The 19,537-nt window shown below is 36.8% G+C and overlaps 1 protein-coding gene across 1 annotated transcript in view; it reads right to left on the bottom strand.

The window, feature by feature from the left end:
• Positions 1 to 8,552: 8,552 nt before the first annotated feature.
• Positions 8,553 to 19,537, bottom strand: part of LOC134751717 (uncharacterized) — a 173,963-nt gene continuing 162,978 nt past the window's right edge. The window contains exon 18 of the mRNA XM_063687162.1: positions 8,553 to 8,683. Coding sequence (XP_063543232.1) covers positions 8,553 to 8,683 — 131 coding nt within the window. The remainder of the gene's footprint in view (positions 8,684 to 19,537) is intronic.

Here is a 19,537-nt window from a genome sequence, read left to right as displayed (position 1 = left end):
GTCGGCCGGTCGAAATAATTTGCAGATGGCGCCAGCGTAGCTAGGGTTGCCACCTTTTTTCTATACACATATAGTATTTTTGTCGAAATATTGAAAAAATATAGTATTTACTGGGAGAAAAAAAAATAGGGCCGATTTGAGGTCAGGAGGAAAATCCAAGTCGCATACGATGCGATATCGGTGACATTTGTATACCCCATTCTTGAGTGATGAAAATATAGTATTTTTCGTACTATATTGTTTTTGTATAATTTATAGTACAAGTGACTAAAATATAGTACGATACTATATATTATAGTATGGGTGGCAACCCTAAGCATAGCTTGCCCTGTCAATCCCTAGAATTGTGTCAAATTTTTGTTTTTTTAATGCCCTGGATGCCAGCCCTTTTAGCCAAATCTCATAGAAAAAGGGGCAAGCTATGATGGCGCCATCTCTGCAAACCTTTGACAGTTGCCAACGCCATTATCGGGATGATAAGTTGGGGACGTTATCTAAGTTTCGACTGGCGTTTTCTATCAACGATTGAAATGGTTAGGTCACCTACTAGAAGTTCATGAATAAGTCACGCATTTATACAAAAACCAACGATTAAAGACCAAACAAAAACTTCGAAAAAGCCGAGGTCACGATTCACCTCTTTTGATAATGATAATTGATAACCTTTCAAAGTGGAATTTCCTACAACTTTTTCAGATATACAACGCCATCTTACGGCGAGTAGTGACACAAACGGGCAACGGGCGAACTAAACGTGCGAAGTTGTAGAAGTTTCGCGGGACGATCACAGATGGCGCTGAGGATAGTATTCAAAGATACCGAAGGAAGAAAATTCATAAAAGCTTGCATTTAATATTTGAGATATTTGTATATTACTCTGTCAGGGTGTCACTCGCACAATATTAGATTACCTTCCATTCCATTCCATTCGAATTGAACAAACTTTGATGAATTTACCTCTCACTTACCTTATTTCACGAAATCGTTTGAACTGGGAATAAGCCTTACCTGTAAACAAAACAATTTTGATTAGGTATTAGATTAGAAACAACGAGTAATATTACATTTCGGAAAATATTGAGTTTTCCACTTCAATAAACAGGAATTGGAGATTTACGCAACAATGAATTACGTTTGTGATCAAACGAATAGGAAAAACATTGTTATAATAAGATTCCTTCTTCTTTTGGTGTCTTAAAATGTTAAGGTCAGAAAACGGTGCGAATAAAGTCAAAATATTTATTATAAATAAATATGAAGATCACTTGGGAACATCAGTCTTCTTTCATCTTTTGTCAGTTAAGTGCACGGTTGTTTCATGCGATCACAGAATGTATGAAAAATGACAGAATGATGAAAATTTGTTAATTAACAATTGCCTAACTTGTTGAAAAAATAACAGATTTTGTACAAGTAGTGCATTTAAATTCTTATTTTAATTTTTAAATGAATATATAATACCTTTAAAATAATATTTAATGTTACGTAGTCGATTTATTTATGAAATGATGACAAATACCTTTTGTACCTTCATGTATTGTGCAATAAAGCTTAAATAAATAAATAAATAATAAATAAAAACACATACTAAATAAGAAACAGCGCATTATGTATGATGATACTCGTATTGATGATGTAAGTCAGCTGCAGAGAGAGGTGACCCCCCCCCCCCCCCTCCTTGCAAACAAATTTATATGCGGGGGGGGGTCACCTCTGTCTGCAGCTGACTGTACATACATCCACATATTGATGACGTATATACAGTGTAAATACACTATCTATATGTATACCTATTTGTGGTATTTTCTATAAAAAGGGACCTTATTGTCGATGGCGCTTACGCCATTATTAATGATGCTCCGATATAAATACAATACCGCGAGACGCTGTGTGCGGCGTAAGCGCCATCGACAATAAGGTCCCTTTTTATAGAAAATGGCCCATTTAATATACATGTGTAAACGAACCGCCTTATAGGTAAATAGGGACGAACCTAGACAGTAGCTGTTGCGGAAGCGGTTCCTCGGTCTCATTTTAATTGATGTCACAATTAACATTATTTCTAAACGATATATTCAAATATAAGATTTTATAATCTTCTCAGCCGAGTTCCGTTATGGTGCAAAGTATGTATTGTCAAAAATGGAATATGACGATCTCAAAAAAGTACGCAAACCCAAAGAGTCTAAGGCGCCTAGCCTTTCAAAGATTATAAATATACTTGAGAAATTGCGATGGGTTATCACGGTTATGATTATTTCGCAACTCTGAATCATGTCTCGGACACTGGAGGGCCTTCTCACATGTTTAGTTTATGATACACCACTGTAAACACAAGGAAGACATAACTTGTGCCTTCATCAGAGGGTTGGGAACTACTGGACAGCTCATGGCTCGTATTGTATGTATACATAATACAGAATGCATTGTGTCGGTCCGTTTGCACGGTAACGTCCGTTGTAAGGCCATGCTTTTTACCATAGGAATAGCGGATGAATATAGCCTATAGGACTCGAAAACATGAGTGATAAAATTGAATAAGTTTGTCTGAATAAATTCTGCACCGCCTTAGCAAGTGACTGTGTGTGTGGAAGTGCTACCAAAAACTTAAAATTTCTTTAAAAAACAGGCCAAGTGCGAGTCGGACTCGCGCACCGAGGGTTCCGTACTTTTTAGTATTTGTTGTTATAGCGGCAACAGAAATACATCATCTGTGAAAATTTCAAGTCTAGCTATCACGGTTCATGAGATACAGCTTGGTGACAGACAGACAGACGGACAGACGGACGGACAGCGGAGTCTTAGTACTAGGGTCCCGTTTTTACCCTTTGGGTACGGAACCCTAAAAATGTGACGTTTACGAGTAGTACTTATCTGGTTTAGGAAATTATAGCCTCACTCGAATTATGATCTCCTTAAGAGCCGATTTTTCAGTCCCTAGTTAAACAGATGCATAATATATAATTTATTCCATTAATAACACGATTCTCATGTGTCATTCTCATAACTTAAATCGTTGGAATAGTTATCGGACCAGTTAAATGGTAACTGAAAAAGCCTAAAGTAAGTAAATAGTACAAGAATGACAGTAAACGATTTACCTACAATAAAAAGCCTTTTAAAGGTTAACAATATCAATAAACTGCCTTGCCTATGAGGGCGATTAAAACCAGAAAATTACATATACATAAAAGACATCTTTGATCCGACAACTAGCTAATAAAAAGGGTGAATCATTATTTGACAACTTTTAAAAGATTACAGAATGACCATTATTTTCTGTTTCAAACTCGCTTCCGTGCTCGCTCCCGCCACCTCCCTACCCCGACCACATCCCACACCTACGCCTAAAGAATAAAAATAGGCATTCAGAGAACAAAAACTCCTCCGGGCCATAATTGAAACCTGGGGCTTAATTGGAAATCTAGGGTTTCAATGGCCCGACGCCCACGATGTATGTGAAAAACAATGGTCTTGAAATGGTTCCATTAGGTTCCTTCATAAAAGAGGAATTTAAACGAGATGTGGGTGACCTTAAACTTGACATTACATTGTAAATTAGGTCATACCGGTCGATGTTGTGCAGTGAACCTAATAGAATGTTATTTAAGGTTACATTCGGATTGTGACTGCAGCAGCTTTGCTGGTGCAGCGTTGAAGTAGCGGGAAATGGGCATGTCACTGTAAATTTCGTCGATAACATGGGTGACATAGTTAAACGGTTCACTCACGACAATGTGACCACGACAGCGCCATTTATCAATGAAATTGACAGTGACATGGACTGTTTCGTGCTACTACAACGCTGCATCAGAAAAGCTGCTGCATTTGTAATTGGAATGCCACAGTTACAATCATAAGTAGAATTATGTTATAAATATGAAGTGTGTGGGTTGGATAGCTAATACTAATAACACACTAGAGATCAAGGAAAACGGGTCAATTTGCATAGAAATTATAAATGAAAACGGTTTTAAATATTTTCATAGTTTGTACCTAGTTCATTCTTCCTTCTGAATCCTAGTTTAATTTCAAATGCGTCATCTAACAACAAACACGCGTCCAAGCTCCGGATTCTGGTTTCTGTTCCGATATGTCCGTTTCCCGTTTATTTACTTATCCAATCAGCGGACGGAAAGGCAAGGTCGGGAAAGCCATAATAGTTTTACTTCGGTTGTTTTTCTACGGTATGGAATTGATAAAACTTCGCAGTAGGTAGGTTCTCAGCGCTGAGTTTGTTAGCGGACGAGGTTTATAAAATAAAAGAACGTTATTACGAAAGCCAAGGGTCTTCCCGGCCGATTGTGATATAAAGGGCTGAGCCGGTCTAGGCAGGCAATGTAGAATGAAAACTCATTGCCGGCGCGCCTCGCTGAAGCGCGTGCAACAGCCTATTATTACGAGCGCAATGACAATATTTCCACGCATATTTGAGTAAACACTACTACTAAACAATTTTATTTACAGTTAGTAACACAATAAAAAAATACACGTTTTTTTTATGATGAATAGGCAGGCGTTTGACCACGATCCCACCTGATGGTAAGTGATGTGGTCTACGGTGGAGCACGCTTACCTATGAGATACCTATTAACTCTTGCCTTGAAGAGCTCCAAATTGTACTCATGCGGAAACACAGACTCGGGCAGGGCGTTCCACTCCTGTACCTAACTATAGTATGTTGTCTGTTTAGTTCCAAACTATAGGCTGATCCCATCTATTGGAAATGAAAAACACGCCATTGGCAACAATAAAAGTGTGTGTTGAACTACTTATTTGCTTGTCTTAACTAATTCTGCCCGGTAAGGCTTGTAAAAAGAGCAAATATTTAGGCAGGTGTTTGACTAGAGGCAATCAGTGAGTAGCAAGTAAATAGTGACGGGCGAGCTTTATTCGCAGACTAGTGTTTTTCTTAGAAAGATACTCAACGGCAGTATAAACAGCCAGCAATCAACGATATATGCATCTCTTTTATTTACGCGGGATTTGTCTTTCGTTGTCCGCTGTCTTTCGTGCACTGGTCTGATTTTGTCTACGTGATTGTCATGTCTAATTTTGAATTTAAATGGTCGTTTCAAATATGTATATCAGTCAGCCAGTCAATCAGTCGGTATATGTCAGATCGCCACGGAGGTTGGAAGCCACGACCGGGATCTACACCACATGTACGTTTCTTGAGAGAGAAAATAGTCGATGGCAATAGCCGGTTGGACATCTGCCTTTAAAGGATGACCCCTACTTTTTGCTCTAGCGCTTCCTCTCTGTAGGATAAAAGGCTACAAGGAGGGCTTGCCGACCCTGTTTTAGAATACCTTCTTCTTCTTCTTTATTCCTTCCTCATTACTGAGGATCGTGACCACTTTTGCAGCTCCTGTGATTTGTCTCCATCGGTCTCGATCTCCCGTAGCCCTCACCGCTTGATGGAGTTTGTCTGAGGTGGCCTTCTTAACTTGGTCGGACCATCTAGTTGGTGGGGGGCCTGCGGTCTTACGCCTTCCACTTTTCCGAGCACGACCATTTAGAATACCAGTTCCCCTTTGTTAGTAATTTTGTTAAATATCCACCGATTCAGTTAAATTTTACGATCAATTTTTATTTTTTATTTTATCGTATGGAACCCTGGAACGAAGCTATTAAAAAGCTAGTTATCCGTACAAATTCCTGATCTGTAAACAAAAGACACCTGGCGCAGCGCCAACGAATGGTAATATTTGTACCAGCCTTTGATGAACTACGAAAATATGATCATAAAATTCGACTTCGACAAGCGCCAGTATCAAACAACACACGTCTATACGTTAAACATAAGACTCCGGAAATACAAAACACCAGAATTCTACGACTCCAGGATTCCGAGACAGACTGAAATAGATGTCAAATTAAAGGAAAGTAAAAGTGATCAAGTCCTCTCCAGTGCCTGGAGCTAGAATCGAACCAACGTCCACTGCATTCGCGGCAGAAGTCTAAAGAGGCTCGGCCACCCAGGTCACCGCGACATGGGTCGAATTTTGTCAGGTATATGCAGTTCCTTAAGGGGTTTCGGCACGCTCAAAAATAATTTAATTTCCTAGTAGAAGTATTCTGAGACAGAGTGACTACGAACTGACATTTCGATAAATTATAACCGCAGGACTCTCGAGATGTCGTAATATGGAAAAAACCGCGTGGATATTTCGCGATTTATGACCCTGAGACATAGGGTTTTTGGGATTTTAGAAAACCGGGACTTCGAGATTCAAAAGTACTTAAAGCTGCTGCATTCTTCACTCGAATATAAGTTTACTTTTAAAACCTGAGCACTCCTTTCCTTGAATGCACAATACAGTAATCCATAATAAACATTAAAAAATCCCTCAAAAAAACCACACACTACACACACACAGTCCTACACTACAGTTCATCCTTCAGCTGGACCGTTTGCGGAAGGAAATTCCCCTGAAACCGTGCAGCTTTTCAAATATATATTATACCCAATATGTATCTAATACGTAGTCAGTGATAAGATAGGATAAATCTAATTTAGGATAAAGCATTTCGTGGACTGATAGATCATTGTATACACTTGATAAGATTACTCCCACTCATATCATATCAGGAAGTAATAGATACTATGATACTGCTATTTAGTGTCATCATATTAAGTTAATGCGTAGTTCTTTTCATGTCAGACTACATACAAATGCTTTTACCAAAACAATATTGAATAACAGGCCTTCTAGCCAAGTCGCTAGCGACCCTGCCTACGACCCTGAAGGTCCTAAGTTCGAATCCCGGTAAGGGTAGTCAAATGTGTGTTTATCCTAGATTATGGTCGTTTCTTTTAATTAAGTACCTACGTGTATCGTCGCCTAGTACAAGCTTTCTTTAGTTTGGGTCTCGGTAAGAATGTCCCCAAACATTTATTAATTACAAGTAGACAATAAATCAACAATAATTTATTTAAAATTTACTTCGGTGCTTTTCTTTGGTTCAAGTGCTTGTGGCATCTAGTCAAATCTATGGTCTGTGTGTGTAGGCAATATTAAACTGTTAGCTTTTCATTAGAGTTAGTCGCTATTCGAAGGGTTGAGAGTTTCAGGGTTAATTACTCGTAAATAATTAGGTCGTTTAGGAAAGTGGAAAAGGATTCGAATAAATACATATAACGTTATCTATGAAAATACCTTGCTTAGGATAAGAACATCGTCAATAATGACTTTTTTAATACAATGAAGGCAGCACGTGTACACAGTGTGTTTTGGCATGTTTACTGCTGGCACGAACTCTCACAACTATGAATGGGGAGATTCAAATGAATGCTCTTGACTCGGCGCCGAATATTACTGCTTATCTAATCATAAAACAAGTATTAGGTACGTTAGGTATTCGCCAGTATATGTATTTTCACTCATATCCAACACACGCAACAGCTAATCGGACGTTAAAATACTAGTGGTATTTCATCCAATTGTTCCGGCTGGCAGTGTAATCTCCCCAGTAACTAGCAGGGTACATTTTGGAAACACTAAATGTTTGTCTCTTTTGGACCTCCATGACTTTGAAATGAGTCAAAGATATATTTATGTAGATAGTGTACCTGAGTTTATTCTCAGTTGTACATTTAACAAATCCTGTTACTTATACTTAAAACTCAGTCTATACAATGTTGGGTATAAGTAGGCCCAGAATCCTAAAGCTCTGAGTTTTCGAAGAGATATTCCGTGTTTAAGTTTATACGAGTATTTCAGACTGCAACGTCGCTTTCGGAGCTTAAACCAACAATTGAGTGTAAGTTTCGAATTTAGTTTTTATTTTATTTTACTTATAAAGTTTTCATTTCACAAATCATATGTAAATCACTGCAAATATAACCAATACCAAAAATTCGTTAAACTAGCCACTTAATTCTGTACATAATTGACACAAAATTGTTTACAGAAAAAATTAAAGAGTTTAGTAAGATATATTTTTTTAATTCGGTTCTGAATCTAGAAGTAATAACCCTTGTGGGTGTAAAACATCTATTCCATGGGGGTAACTGATTGTGTGCTTTGGTTTGTATTAAATGCTTGAATTAATTCTAAATCAGGGGTAAACTAATCTTGCTCATAGGAGTCATAGGTCACAGGGGAAACAATGCCGATAAGGTAAGTAACTACGGCTATAAAGTTTTCTGCCTCAAGGTTTTAATTCCTAAAAAGTTTTGCCCATGTCTTAAGTAACAACCGAAAAATTACATTTGTTTATACGCCCAAATTCGTAGTGATTATGCAAGTTTCCTGCTATAAGTGAAGACTAACAAGATTCTGTTTGGGCCTGAGATAGTGTCGCTACAAGGGTGATCTACTCACAAAGCCCTTTCATTTATACCCCACGTGGTATGTTAAAAAAAAAAGTTTATACTGCCGAGTATGACGTCACAACAACTACCCCCACCACTTTCGCGCTTGTCATCTCATATATTTGTGTTCAGGACATTATACTTAATGCACTGATACTAAATATACCCATGTCGACATAGACGATATTGATGAGATGGTAGATTAGATTGCATTTAAAACTGAACCTTAAGTCTATAACAATAAGGCACCTGTCTGCAGCTTGTCCGCCGTGAGGCTGCGCAGGAGTCTCTTGATGCTGCGACGCCGACGCACGCCGCCGTCCTCGGCCGAACTCATCACGTCACACGCATTGTTCATTGACACTGCACTTACACTCACACTTCACTTTAACTCATTAGAGATTCCTTCTATTTAACTTTATATTGGGCTCCGGAAAATTGAAAATTGGGACACTAAATAACATCACATATTTTGGTGACTAGTTTGTCACACACTAAGATATTGCACGAAGTGGTCATTTCTGGATTGTCAAAAAATGTTCAATGTTCAAATTATATTATACCAAATAGATTAGAACCCATCCCTACCGACTGCGCCACTAGAGGTCAAACCAAAACTCAAACCGCAAAACACACACTATAGTCCGTCCAAGCTAACTCTGCAACGAAGTGTCGGGGTGTCATTATATTATGTCATATTTCCATGAAAAAATTACAATTAGCCTCATGCATGAAGTTTATATTTGAACGAAATATGTTTTATTCGGATGTTTGTTACCGTTATATCATGTTACAAATGCATTTCCGTTTTTAAAGTACCATTTAATTACTTAAAATTATAAATAAAAAGTACAATAATTTGCCCGCGAAAAGCTAGTGAGCGAAACGCTCGAAACGCCACGTGAAGTCACGCGTTCGACAGATTAGTGTCATTAGTAGCAAACGTCAGTTGGGCCGCCCAACGTGTGACGTCATCACGCTCTGTCGAATTCGCGTCAAAAATTATGAGCGTTTCAAAAAATTTCAACATTTTAAATATTTTTTAATAAAATAATGTTAAGGTTTACAAAAGTATTTTTATCATTTCCGGTGTTCCAACGATAAAAATTATGAATCCAAAAATAAAAATAAATTCATGCATGGAGCTAATTATGATGACATTCCTACACTGTCATTAATCATTACAATTAGAGTTTTGAATGCCGAGTAATTGACGATCATAATATAAATTCATATAGATTAGCGTAAGAATAATTTATATTGTAATTTATCATTATGAAAGAAATAAACTAAACTAAATTAATGATTCACGGTTAGTTTCACTAGACTTATATTGACCGGGATATGGACCGTGATTACCTTTCGTATTGTTTTTGAACTCCCGATGTTTCGACGCAGTTACACTTATCACAATTCATTACAATTGTTATGCAGAGCTTGGTCCGATTCTAACGACTTGTATCTGTGGAACGCGACGCACTGACATTGTCTGACATAGAAATCATTGTTAAAGTATCTAAGAACGCGTCATAATCATAAGCTATTACACAACGTACTGTAGTTAAAAGAGTAGTAGATAAGTTTCAACAACAATTATGATAAAATAAAACTGTGAAATCGGATTATATCGCGTATAATGAATTTATGAATTTTATGCTACATCCCGACGTTTCGAATCCTTTACAGCGTTCGTGGTCAACGGGTGACTGATGACGTGATGAGAGGAATAACTACCCACATACAAAAATAAAGAACCATAATAAACTACAAACTTTAAGGCTCGTAAATGCAAAATCGGTTCATAAGGCTAGTTATACATTACAACTATTTTCAAGTAAAGATATACGAGATAAAGTTACACCGGCTCTAACCCGTCAACCGCGCGTTACCACCCGTTGTTCACGAACGCTGTAAAGTGTTCGAAACGTCGGAATGTATAAATTCAATATACGCGATATAATCCGATTTCATAGTTTTATTTCATTTGTAACTGTCGCGGTAACCGAAGACAATATTAACAATTATGATAGGTCATCTAAAGGTCAGATTACAGCAGAGTCTAACGACTCTAACGCCTCGATTATCAATCACGGGATGAGCCGGTCCGTAATCTGGCAATCAGGCCCCAAAACTCCGGGACAAATGGACTCCCATTACGCTTATTACATTTCGCCGATGTCTTCGGCAGGCGGAGCGCGGAGTTTTAATGTTAAAGGAATTTTTGAAATTGAGACATTTTCAATGTTTGCTAATGTCGGTTTTGTAGAAACATTTTGGTTATAAGTTCATTTTTTTTAAAGACAAGGTTAGTAAGTTCATTGTGTTGGTGTTAGCGCAAGATATATGTATGATGTAAATAGGTACATACTATGTACAAACATCGATAACACACACAAACAGTGTAAGGTCGGCAGTAAAAGCCTGTATGAAAATATACGATAGCTTCCGATACAACACGACTTTTATTATCTGATGTTCGTATGCAGTTATTAATAGGTGGGGCCCACAGAAACCAATAACAAAATGGGTTTTTTGCTAAGGCTCATCATACAAGAATAATCAGCAGTTGAATAACAGTGTAAGATATATGTTTAAATGGGTCTTTGTTTGACATAATTATTGAAAGTCATAATGTAATAATTGTCATTATCATTAGTCATAGTTTGGTATTTCCAGAAACGCGTAACTTTTCAGGATTGCCATAAAACAAACCTAACCTATCCTAACCTATCTATAGGATAACCCGAGGAAAATCTTGAAAAGTTAACGGTTTCAGAATTATGACTAATGACAATATGACAATCATTACATTATGACTCAATATTATGTCAAACAAAGGGACCCAATGTTTGAATTTATTTTGGTTTGATTTCGGTCATAACGCAAGAAATGCAACTCTGTTCCGATTGTTTTTAATGCCACGCCGGTGGCAAACAAGCATACGGCCCGCCTGATGGTAAGCAGTCACCGTAGCCTATGGACGCCTGCAACATCAGTATGCCTTTTGTAATAAGTTTCGCCGTTGGACAGTTAACAGTGTGGGCGATTGTACCTACTATTCCTGCTTGATTTAACTTCCCTTTTTAGGGTTCCGTACCCATAGGGTAAAAACAGGACCCTATTACTAAGACTCCGCTGTCAGTCTGTCGGTCTGTCCGTCTGTCTGTCTGTCACCAGGCTGTATCTCATGAACCGTGATAGCTAGACAGTTGAAATTTTCACAGATGATGTATTTCTGTTGCCGCTATAATACGCAAGGAGTTGCCTCGTTGCTCTGCAGAGTGCAAGCCAGCTCCAACCCCATCCTGACCACTGTTGCGGGCCGATACGACTCACCTATAATGCGGCATTTTGAATGTGTCATAACCGCTATTATGTGATAGTTGTAAGAATTTTATTGCTGTCTGTTTTTGTTTTGTCGCTTTCTGTTTTTTGTGTTCCACTAACACTTAGTTTTTAATCTTAATTGTTACTAACCGTTATGGGCCAGTGTTGTCTTAAATAAATAAATTGAATTAAATTGAATAACAACAAATACTAAGAAGTCCGGCCTCGGTGCGCGAGTCCGACTCGCACTTGGCCTGTTTTATATTACAAACATGCACATTTTAAAAACCTACACAACCCTCCCCTCAAGCCTTATTGACCGTGATAAAAAATTAATAACGTTTAAAGGTTCATTGCGCTTAACCCTTCCACGGCCGAGCAGCCACCGTGAGATCAAAGCGGTGCGGTAGGGTTAGATGTATCAAGGTCGACGACATTTGGGGGATGTTATGTAAATATTAAATGAACATGACTTCAGAATACAGTAAAAAAATTCAGTAAAAAAAAAGTGTGCGTGTAATCTTGACGCGCGATTGAAGTACCCCATAAAATTAAAATAATGTTAAAAAAGCACTGCCTGAATATTTAAGTTAAGCATCATATTATATATTATATTTCTCAAGCTTAATCTATTAGTGTAGATTAGGCTAAGTCTGAGAGTAGATTTTGTAATTCATTGATTTTTTTGAATTAGTAAAAAAAAAAATTTTTTTAAAGTAAAACTACTTTGACGATGACGTTTATCGCTATGTTGGCACTTTGACGTGTGTCCTATTGTGTCTGTCAAGGGCCTGACACTCTTTGATAGAGAAAGATAGTCTTATTGCGATTCCTATAAGAGGAAAGAGAAAATAGTGCCATACTTTGTCCTTATCACCGACCGGGTTTTTTTTTTCATGGTCGGGTTATGGCAGCATATGTAGGAGGCGATGGCGAAATACCGAAATTTATAAGAGTGAAAGAGAAAAAGGATTATGCTGCCATACATTAACCTGTCAATACGTGAATATGTCTTTTCTTACCCCTGGTCGCTCGGTTTCATGTCTATAACTACTATACTATGTCTATGGTGCCTGTAGTTTAGGTAAATGTCTAATCAGTCTCCGCAACAATAACTAACGGCCTGATTCGAACTTTAGGATACCTCAAAAATGGGGTTGGCAACTGTCAAAGGTTTGCATAGATGGCGCCATCATAGCTTGCCCCTTTTTTCTATGAGATTTGGCTTAAAAGGCTGGCATCCAGAGCATTAAAAAACAAAAATTTGACACAATTCTAGGGATTGACAGGGCAAGCTATGCTGGCGCCATCTGCTAAACACTTCGACCGGCCAACCCCATTAGATAGACACGATATGGATCAGATATGTCAATGTCAAAAGTGACGTTTCTTCAAACAATAACGTCACTTTGAATCGGGCCGTAAGAAATGATCGTTGGTTACACTATAGCGCAATAATTAAGACTATCATTCGCATTTCACGTCTGCATTTAATGGTTCAATTTGCGTTTTCATCTCACGAGACGAATTCAACCTTTTTGAAGGTGAAGATGAGCTTTTAAAACTAACATTAAAAAAAAGTGGTTCGTAAATTACTGATATTAATTTTTGAAAATGGTGCGGATGTAAAACTGTCAAATGCAGTTACGAGCAATAATATCTTGGTTAAAGAAGGATGCAAAAATATCTAACATATTATAGAGCGACCAATTTTCCATACCTATAAAATTTTGCGCAAAATAATGCTGTAGGTAGTGTAAGTAATACTAGCAATTTAAAATAAATAAGTAATAACGTTATCGCATTTCTAAATACCCTATATTTAAATATGTTTTCCATTCCTTTTGTAAATGGCATTTATAAAATAATATTCACACCAATGAAGAAGAAAATATTGCTATCATTATTTAAATGTATCGCATTTAATGAAACCTAAGGGTGTAATTCCATTAGGAAAATTCTATCGTCCCATTTCACACGCTAAAAGCTCAGTAATAAATTGGTTTCTATAGGTAATTATAGCACGTTCACAGACTCCAAGTAAAAAAACGCGTAGGTAGAAATAATAAAAGATTTAAATTATATACTCGTAATAAAAAATACTCGTGATAAGTGTTATAGTTTAGCTATTTATGCAACAAGTGCGGAAAGTGTATGATTTCCGACGAGTGGAATTTTATTCACGAGTGAGCAAAGAACAACAACAATCTGCCAGGAGAGGGCAATCAGATTCTTTGGGCACATAATGCGATCGCCACACCACAGCCTCGAACGTGACATCATACTGGGGCAAGTTGAAGGCAAGCGCGCTAGAGGAAGAGCCCCGGCAAGATGGTCGGATTCCATTAGACAAGCATGTGGTTCCATGCAGAGGGCAGCCCTTGATCGCGTTAAATGGAGGGATATAGTTCTTGGTCATGATCGTCAGTCATGAGGGAACGACGAAGAAGAAGAAAAAGAAGACAGATTATACACGAAAGGTGCTACTGCTAGCGGCGTAGCAAGTAGCGCCTCGTAGCATCGCCGTAGAAGGTCTGTCTACGAGCAGGTTACGATCCTAACCAGTAGGGCTAAGATGGTCGGCTCTTTATCACTATGCCTGTCCCGTTCTAACAAATATGTAAGTGCGAAAATGACGCATGGCATGACAGGTGATAAAAATGCAACCATGATACCGCTGCAGGCGTATACTAATTAATAAGGGCATGTGAATTAGATTTAGATTAGATATGGATCTGATCTGCCAGTGTCAAAAGTGACGTTTTTGGTTGAAGAAATGTCACTTTTGACACTGACAGATCTGACGCATACACATGGTGATTTTGTTATCTCTGACCAAAGTGACCAAACTCGTGAGGGGTGAGGTCATACTCTTTAACTATAGGGCACACCCCGAAATAGCGAAAAAAAATCTGCTGTCTCATACATTACGGTGAATCAGTCAATGTTTTCTATAGCACAGCAGATTTTTTTTTCACGATTTCGGGGTTGGCCCCATAGTAAAAGTTGTTCAGTATGACCTACATATTCACGCCTCTGAGTTTGGTCGGTGATTCAATTTAATTCAATTTTTTTTTTGCTAATATACATAGATACAATATTCATGTCAGTGTGGTACAAATTCATGATTTATTAATTTATTAATTGTTACCAATTGTATTTGTTTAAAATTTTATTTAATTCAGTGAATGTTTGTTATATTTTATTTTCTCTTGATTATGACTATATGACTTGTCAAAAGTGCTTATTTTTAAGCCTACTTGAAATAAATAATTTTGTCTTTTTAGGTCTGGTTGACGTAACTGGTGACCGAAGAGCTGGCGGCTTTCTCGCACAACGTATCAGCATTGCGATACAGCGGGGAAATGCCGCCAGCATCCTTGGTACAATGCCTCAAGGGCCTATTTTAGATTTAAGCTAGTTATTAATTTCGTTTACGTAGTACCACTGTATATATCTTGTATGTAAATAAAAAATAATTTTTGAGTTTGAGTGCATATTACGCCACAATAGGCATGCAAAATAATAATTATAACAAAATCAACCTGTGTAATCCAAATCTAATGCACATCCTCTTATTAAAATTAGAATGCACCTGTACTTTTTTGTTGAAGAAAGGTCACTTTTGACTTACAGGCGTATTCCGATTTTAATAACAGGTTACGATGATATTGATGCCTCCTTTGATTTTCAGTACGGTAAAAGTACTTCACACAACAACTGAAAGCGAAAGCAAATGTCGTGTCTTACAGGGACCTAAAGAACCTGGCCGAGGACCGAGAAAACTGGCGCATACTCCACCGACAAGAGCCATGCTCTTAATTATGAAAAAAAAAAAAGTACTTCCCCTGTTAGACAGATTCGAGCGAGATGACATTTTGGCAATACGAATTAAGTTCCCGTACCATGAGTCACTGACAGTGTCAAATTTGACATATACGCTAACGTCTACGTAATTTACTTTTTATACATTTCGCTCGCACTAATGTGCGAGTACGAGAGAGATGCATAGAAAGTACGTTCGTACGTTCTCGGTAGCGTTTATAAATAAATAAAAAAAAAAATATTACAGGACATACACAGATTGACTAAGTCCCACGGTAAGCCCAAGGAGGCTTGTGTTATGGGTACTCAGACAACGATATATATAATATATATAAATACTTAAATATATAGAAAACACCCATGACTCAGGAACAAATATCTGCGCTCATCACACAAATAAATGCCCTTACCGGGATTTGAACCCAGGACCATCGGCTCCACAGGCGGGGTCACTACCCACTAGGCCAGACCGGTCGTCGGTTTATGTCAGTGGCAAACTGCTCAGGTGGCAAAGTGACGTCATCGACGTCATAATGACGTAATTCTGGCGTCATTATGACGTATAAATGCTGTTAGGGTGGTGGTCACACTACTCACAGTAGTCAATGTCGTATAGTTATTTGATTGCACCTTGATCAACCCAGCGCACATACTTGCTAAGGTCAGTACGCGCCCTTAGTATTGATCGCGATAACGCACGTCAATAATAATTGACAGTCATGACGGTGCGTTGTTTATGAGCTATAAAAATACACATAAAGATGACAGCTTAGGTTAACCTTCGTGGGGTATTTAATTATCATTACCATTACTGTTTAGTATATAATCCCGTCTTGGCAACTATAGAAGCCTCTCTTGAGCTCAAAAATGATCCCACGTGTATTGTGCCGCGAGCGGGTTTGCAATCCGGATCCGAAATGTATGAAATTATCCGGATCTTCCCATACATTTCGGATCCGTCGTGCAAACCCTACCGCAAGCGACTCAATTGTACTCAGCTTTACAGTGTCACATACGAATGTGGTGCTACGCTAAATGTTTGACATGTGAAATTTTATTTTAGCCAATCATAACGTTTAGTGATCAATCACAACTTTTTTAGAGAAGGAATAACTGTCAGTGGGTGTTCTGCCTTTACGCCGAAGTTTTATTGTTCGAATCTCAATTGCCAACCAACATTTCGCAGATGGTTTACTTTGGCAACCAACATTCGGCAAATTTTCATTATGGTAACATTTTGGTTGAATTATTTTAAGATTTATTTATTATTTTATTTATAACATAACGTAGGTACATTTTATAAAGACAAATTATGAATAACAGATAGAAAAGTAACAATTAAACATACAAATTACTTATTACTTAATATAAATAAAATAAACCTAAAAATAAGTAAAACTAAATTACTTCACAAATACAATATTACCCCCCACTATTTTAAGTAGATTAATATTATGACATTTGGAATTTTTCATTTCATTCGCCAAATAATTCAATTGGCAAACTATTTATACTACTAACGCCTAGTCGTTTTGACAGAGTAGATAGGTGCGACGACGAGCGAAGCGAGGAGGAGCGTGTTAGGTTAACTGCTATGCGAATAATTGGTTGCGAAATGACATTTGGCAATATAATTCTCGGCAATGATGAAAGAACCCTGTGAGAACACACAGTGGTGTGTGTCGTGTGTCAAATAAATGGCAGTCATTTAGAGCGTTCTTGAAGTCAAAAATGTACTAACAGTTCTTTTATCTATATACATATATATATATATATATATATATATATATATATATATATATATATATATATTTAGTCGCTGACTAAATGACTACCTGCTTTTACTGCTAACTGCACAAACTATTGTATATATATAGCATAGGTACTGTTTGAACAAACCACCAACAGAAGAGCAACAAATAATTTTAATTTACCCTTTGACGTGTTTATACTCATGTTCTAATTTCGTTATTCTAGTAAATTTATGCCTGAATACCAGCGCTGCAATGCTTTGATCTAGTGAATTGTAGTGGGATGCAGGAAATTCCACAACAAATACCACATATGTATGTATGTCTGCATAACGTTACTACGCTACTGCATTTTATTATGTTATTAATATGGATGATGACACGTTGAATTTTATAACAAAATCTAGTAACATAGCAAATGAGCAATTTATCACAATAATGCAGATATTAAAATAATATATGGAAATAAAACAAAAATACAGGACTTGAAGTTTCAAAATTTAAGTAATTTTTCAACTTTCAAAAAGGAAAAAAGTAAGAGTACAGTCGCCATCAGATATATCGGAGCGGCCAAGGTGTTCACAATATCTGAACACGCACTCTAACGCCTTGACAATAGAGGCGTGTTCAGATATTTGTGAGCACCTCGGCCGCTCCGATATATCTGATGGCGACTGTACCATTCGAATCCTTACATTTTATCCAAAAAAATATTGTACAGAAACTATATACATAAACGCAATATTTCACCGACAAAAACGCAATTTTCTTATTTTGTCCATACATTCAAAATGGGCTCTCAGTGAACTTGACGTCACGTTCACTTATCGTTTTGCGTTTCGCGAGTGAAGTACGACTGTCGTACTTTGACTATCATTTCTGACTTTTGTATTGCTGCAATGGGTCCCATATTATTATAGACATTTGATTCTAAAAATAAACCTGATTGATTGATACCATTAATTAAAATTTATCATCTAGCCTATAGTACGTGGGTGCATCAACTTTTTCGCGTTCGTTGCAATAAAATTGTTACGGTTAGTTGTCCAGAATAACTATTAAATTTAAAATTAACAAAAACCCCTACGTAAATAATTAATCCTTTTTATGCCATGTTCCCACATTATCATAACTTAAGAATAGTAAAGTCCTGACATTCTAACTAAACTTGACTGCGCATACCTGTAGAGTGTTTAACTTTAATTTTTAATTTTAATCTTAATAATCTGTGAATTTTATAATTATTAATTGCATTTTTTATCATTTATCAAATGCCCAGTTAATTTAATTTTAATGTCTAGTCATGGATCTTAATATTTTATACCTATTTTATTGATTTTTTAGTTTTAAGTTTTGACATTTTAACTAAATTTGACTGCACATATATTCTAATTTCAATTTTATTGTTTTTAATTTTAATATTTTTAATAATCAATGAATTTTATTATTACCCATCAATTAATTTTCAAGGTCTTTTACATTCTATCAATTACCAATTACCAAATGCTGAGCCAATTTAATTTTAATGGATCTTTATGTTTCACACCTAATTTTATTTATTTTAAAATTTTATTGCAAATGTAAAATGTGAATTATACCTATGGATCAATGTTATCTGGAATAAATATTTTTAATATTATTATTATTTATGCTAAAAATGCCTTACATCATTTTTGAAAACAGCTGAAACTCTTCAAACTACTGGATCGAGCGCACTAACTAGCTGCCGCCGTTTGAGAGCTACGATGCCATGGACAGACAGACATTGGCGTCAAACGTACTCTCTTTTTGCGTCGGGAGCTGAAACAACTCTGAAATTCCCGATTTTATGGCATTGGGGCATTTGAGAAGTGTCGGGTACGTGACGCTATTTAACACTTCTGATAATGCTAAGAAACCGATATTTTGCATGAATGATGAAGGACTTGACTCTTGTTTCAGCTGTTATTTAATTATTCGGTAATACAAAAAAATATTACATTCCAAGAATTTTAGGTTACCGGAATTCTCTACGAAACAACGCTGGAAAACATCTTTTCCTTTATTTGTTTCCTTTTAAACGATTTCTTTAATTTTTCTCATTCCATGTTCGTTTGTATTTATTATGTTTACTGCTTTAACATTTTTTTTGTATAAGAAAAGAAACATTCTTTAATGGTTGTTTGTTCGATGTGCAAACATTATTAACGCTTCATATATTTCAATTTCGAAGTCTTTAGAACAAACATGTTTGTTTTCGTGATTTCAGTTTTGGCACCATGTTACTCAAAAAAAGTTGGTCCGTCTAACAGGCGTATTCGGATTTTAATAATTA

This window comes from Cydia strobilella, chromosome 23 (assembly GCF_947568885.1).
Source record: "Cydia strobilella chromosome 23, ilCydStro3.1, whole genome shotgun sequence".
Classification (NCBI taxonomy): domain Eukaryota; kingdom Metazoa; phylum Arthropoda; class Insecta; order Lepidoptera; family Tortricidae; genus Cydia; species Cydia strobilella.
This window is presented reverse-complemented; position numbering and strand designations above follow the sequence as displayed.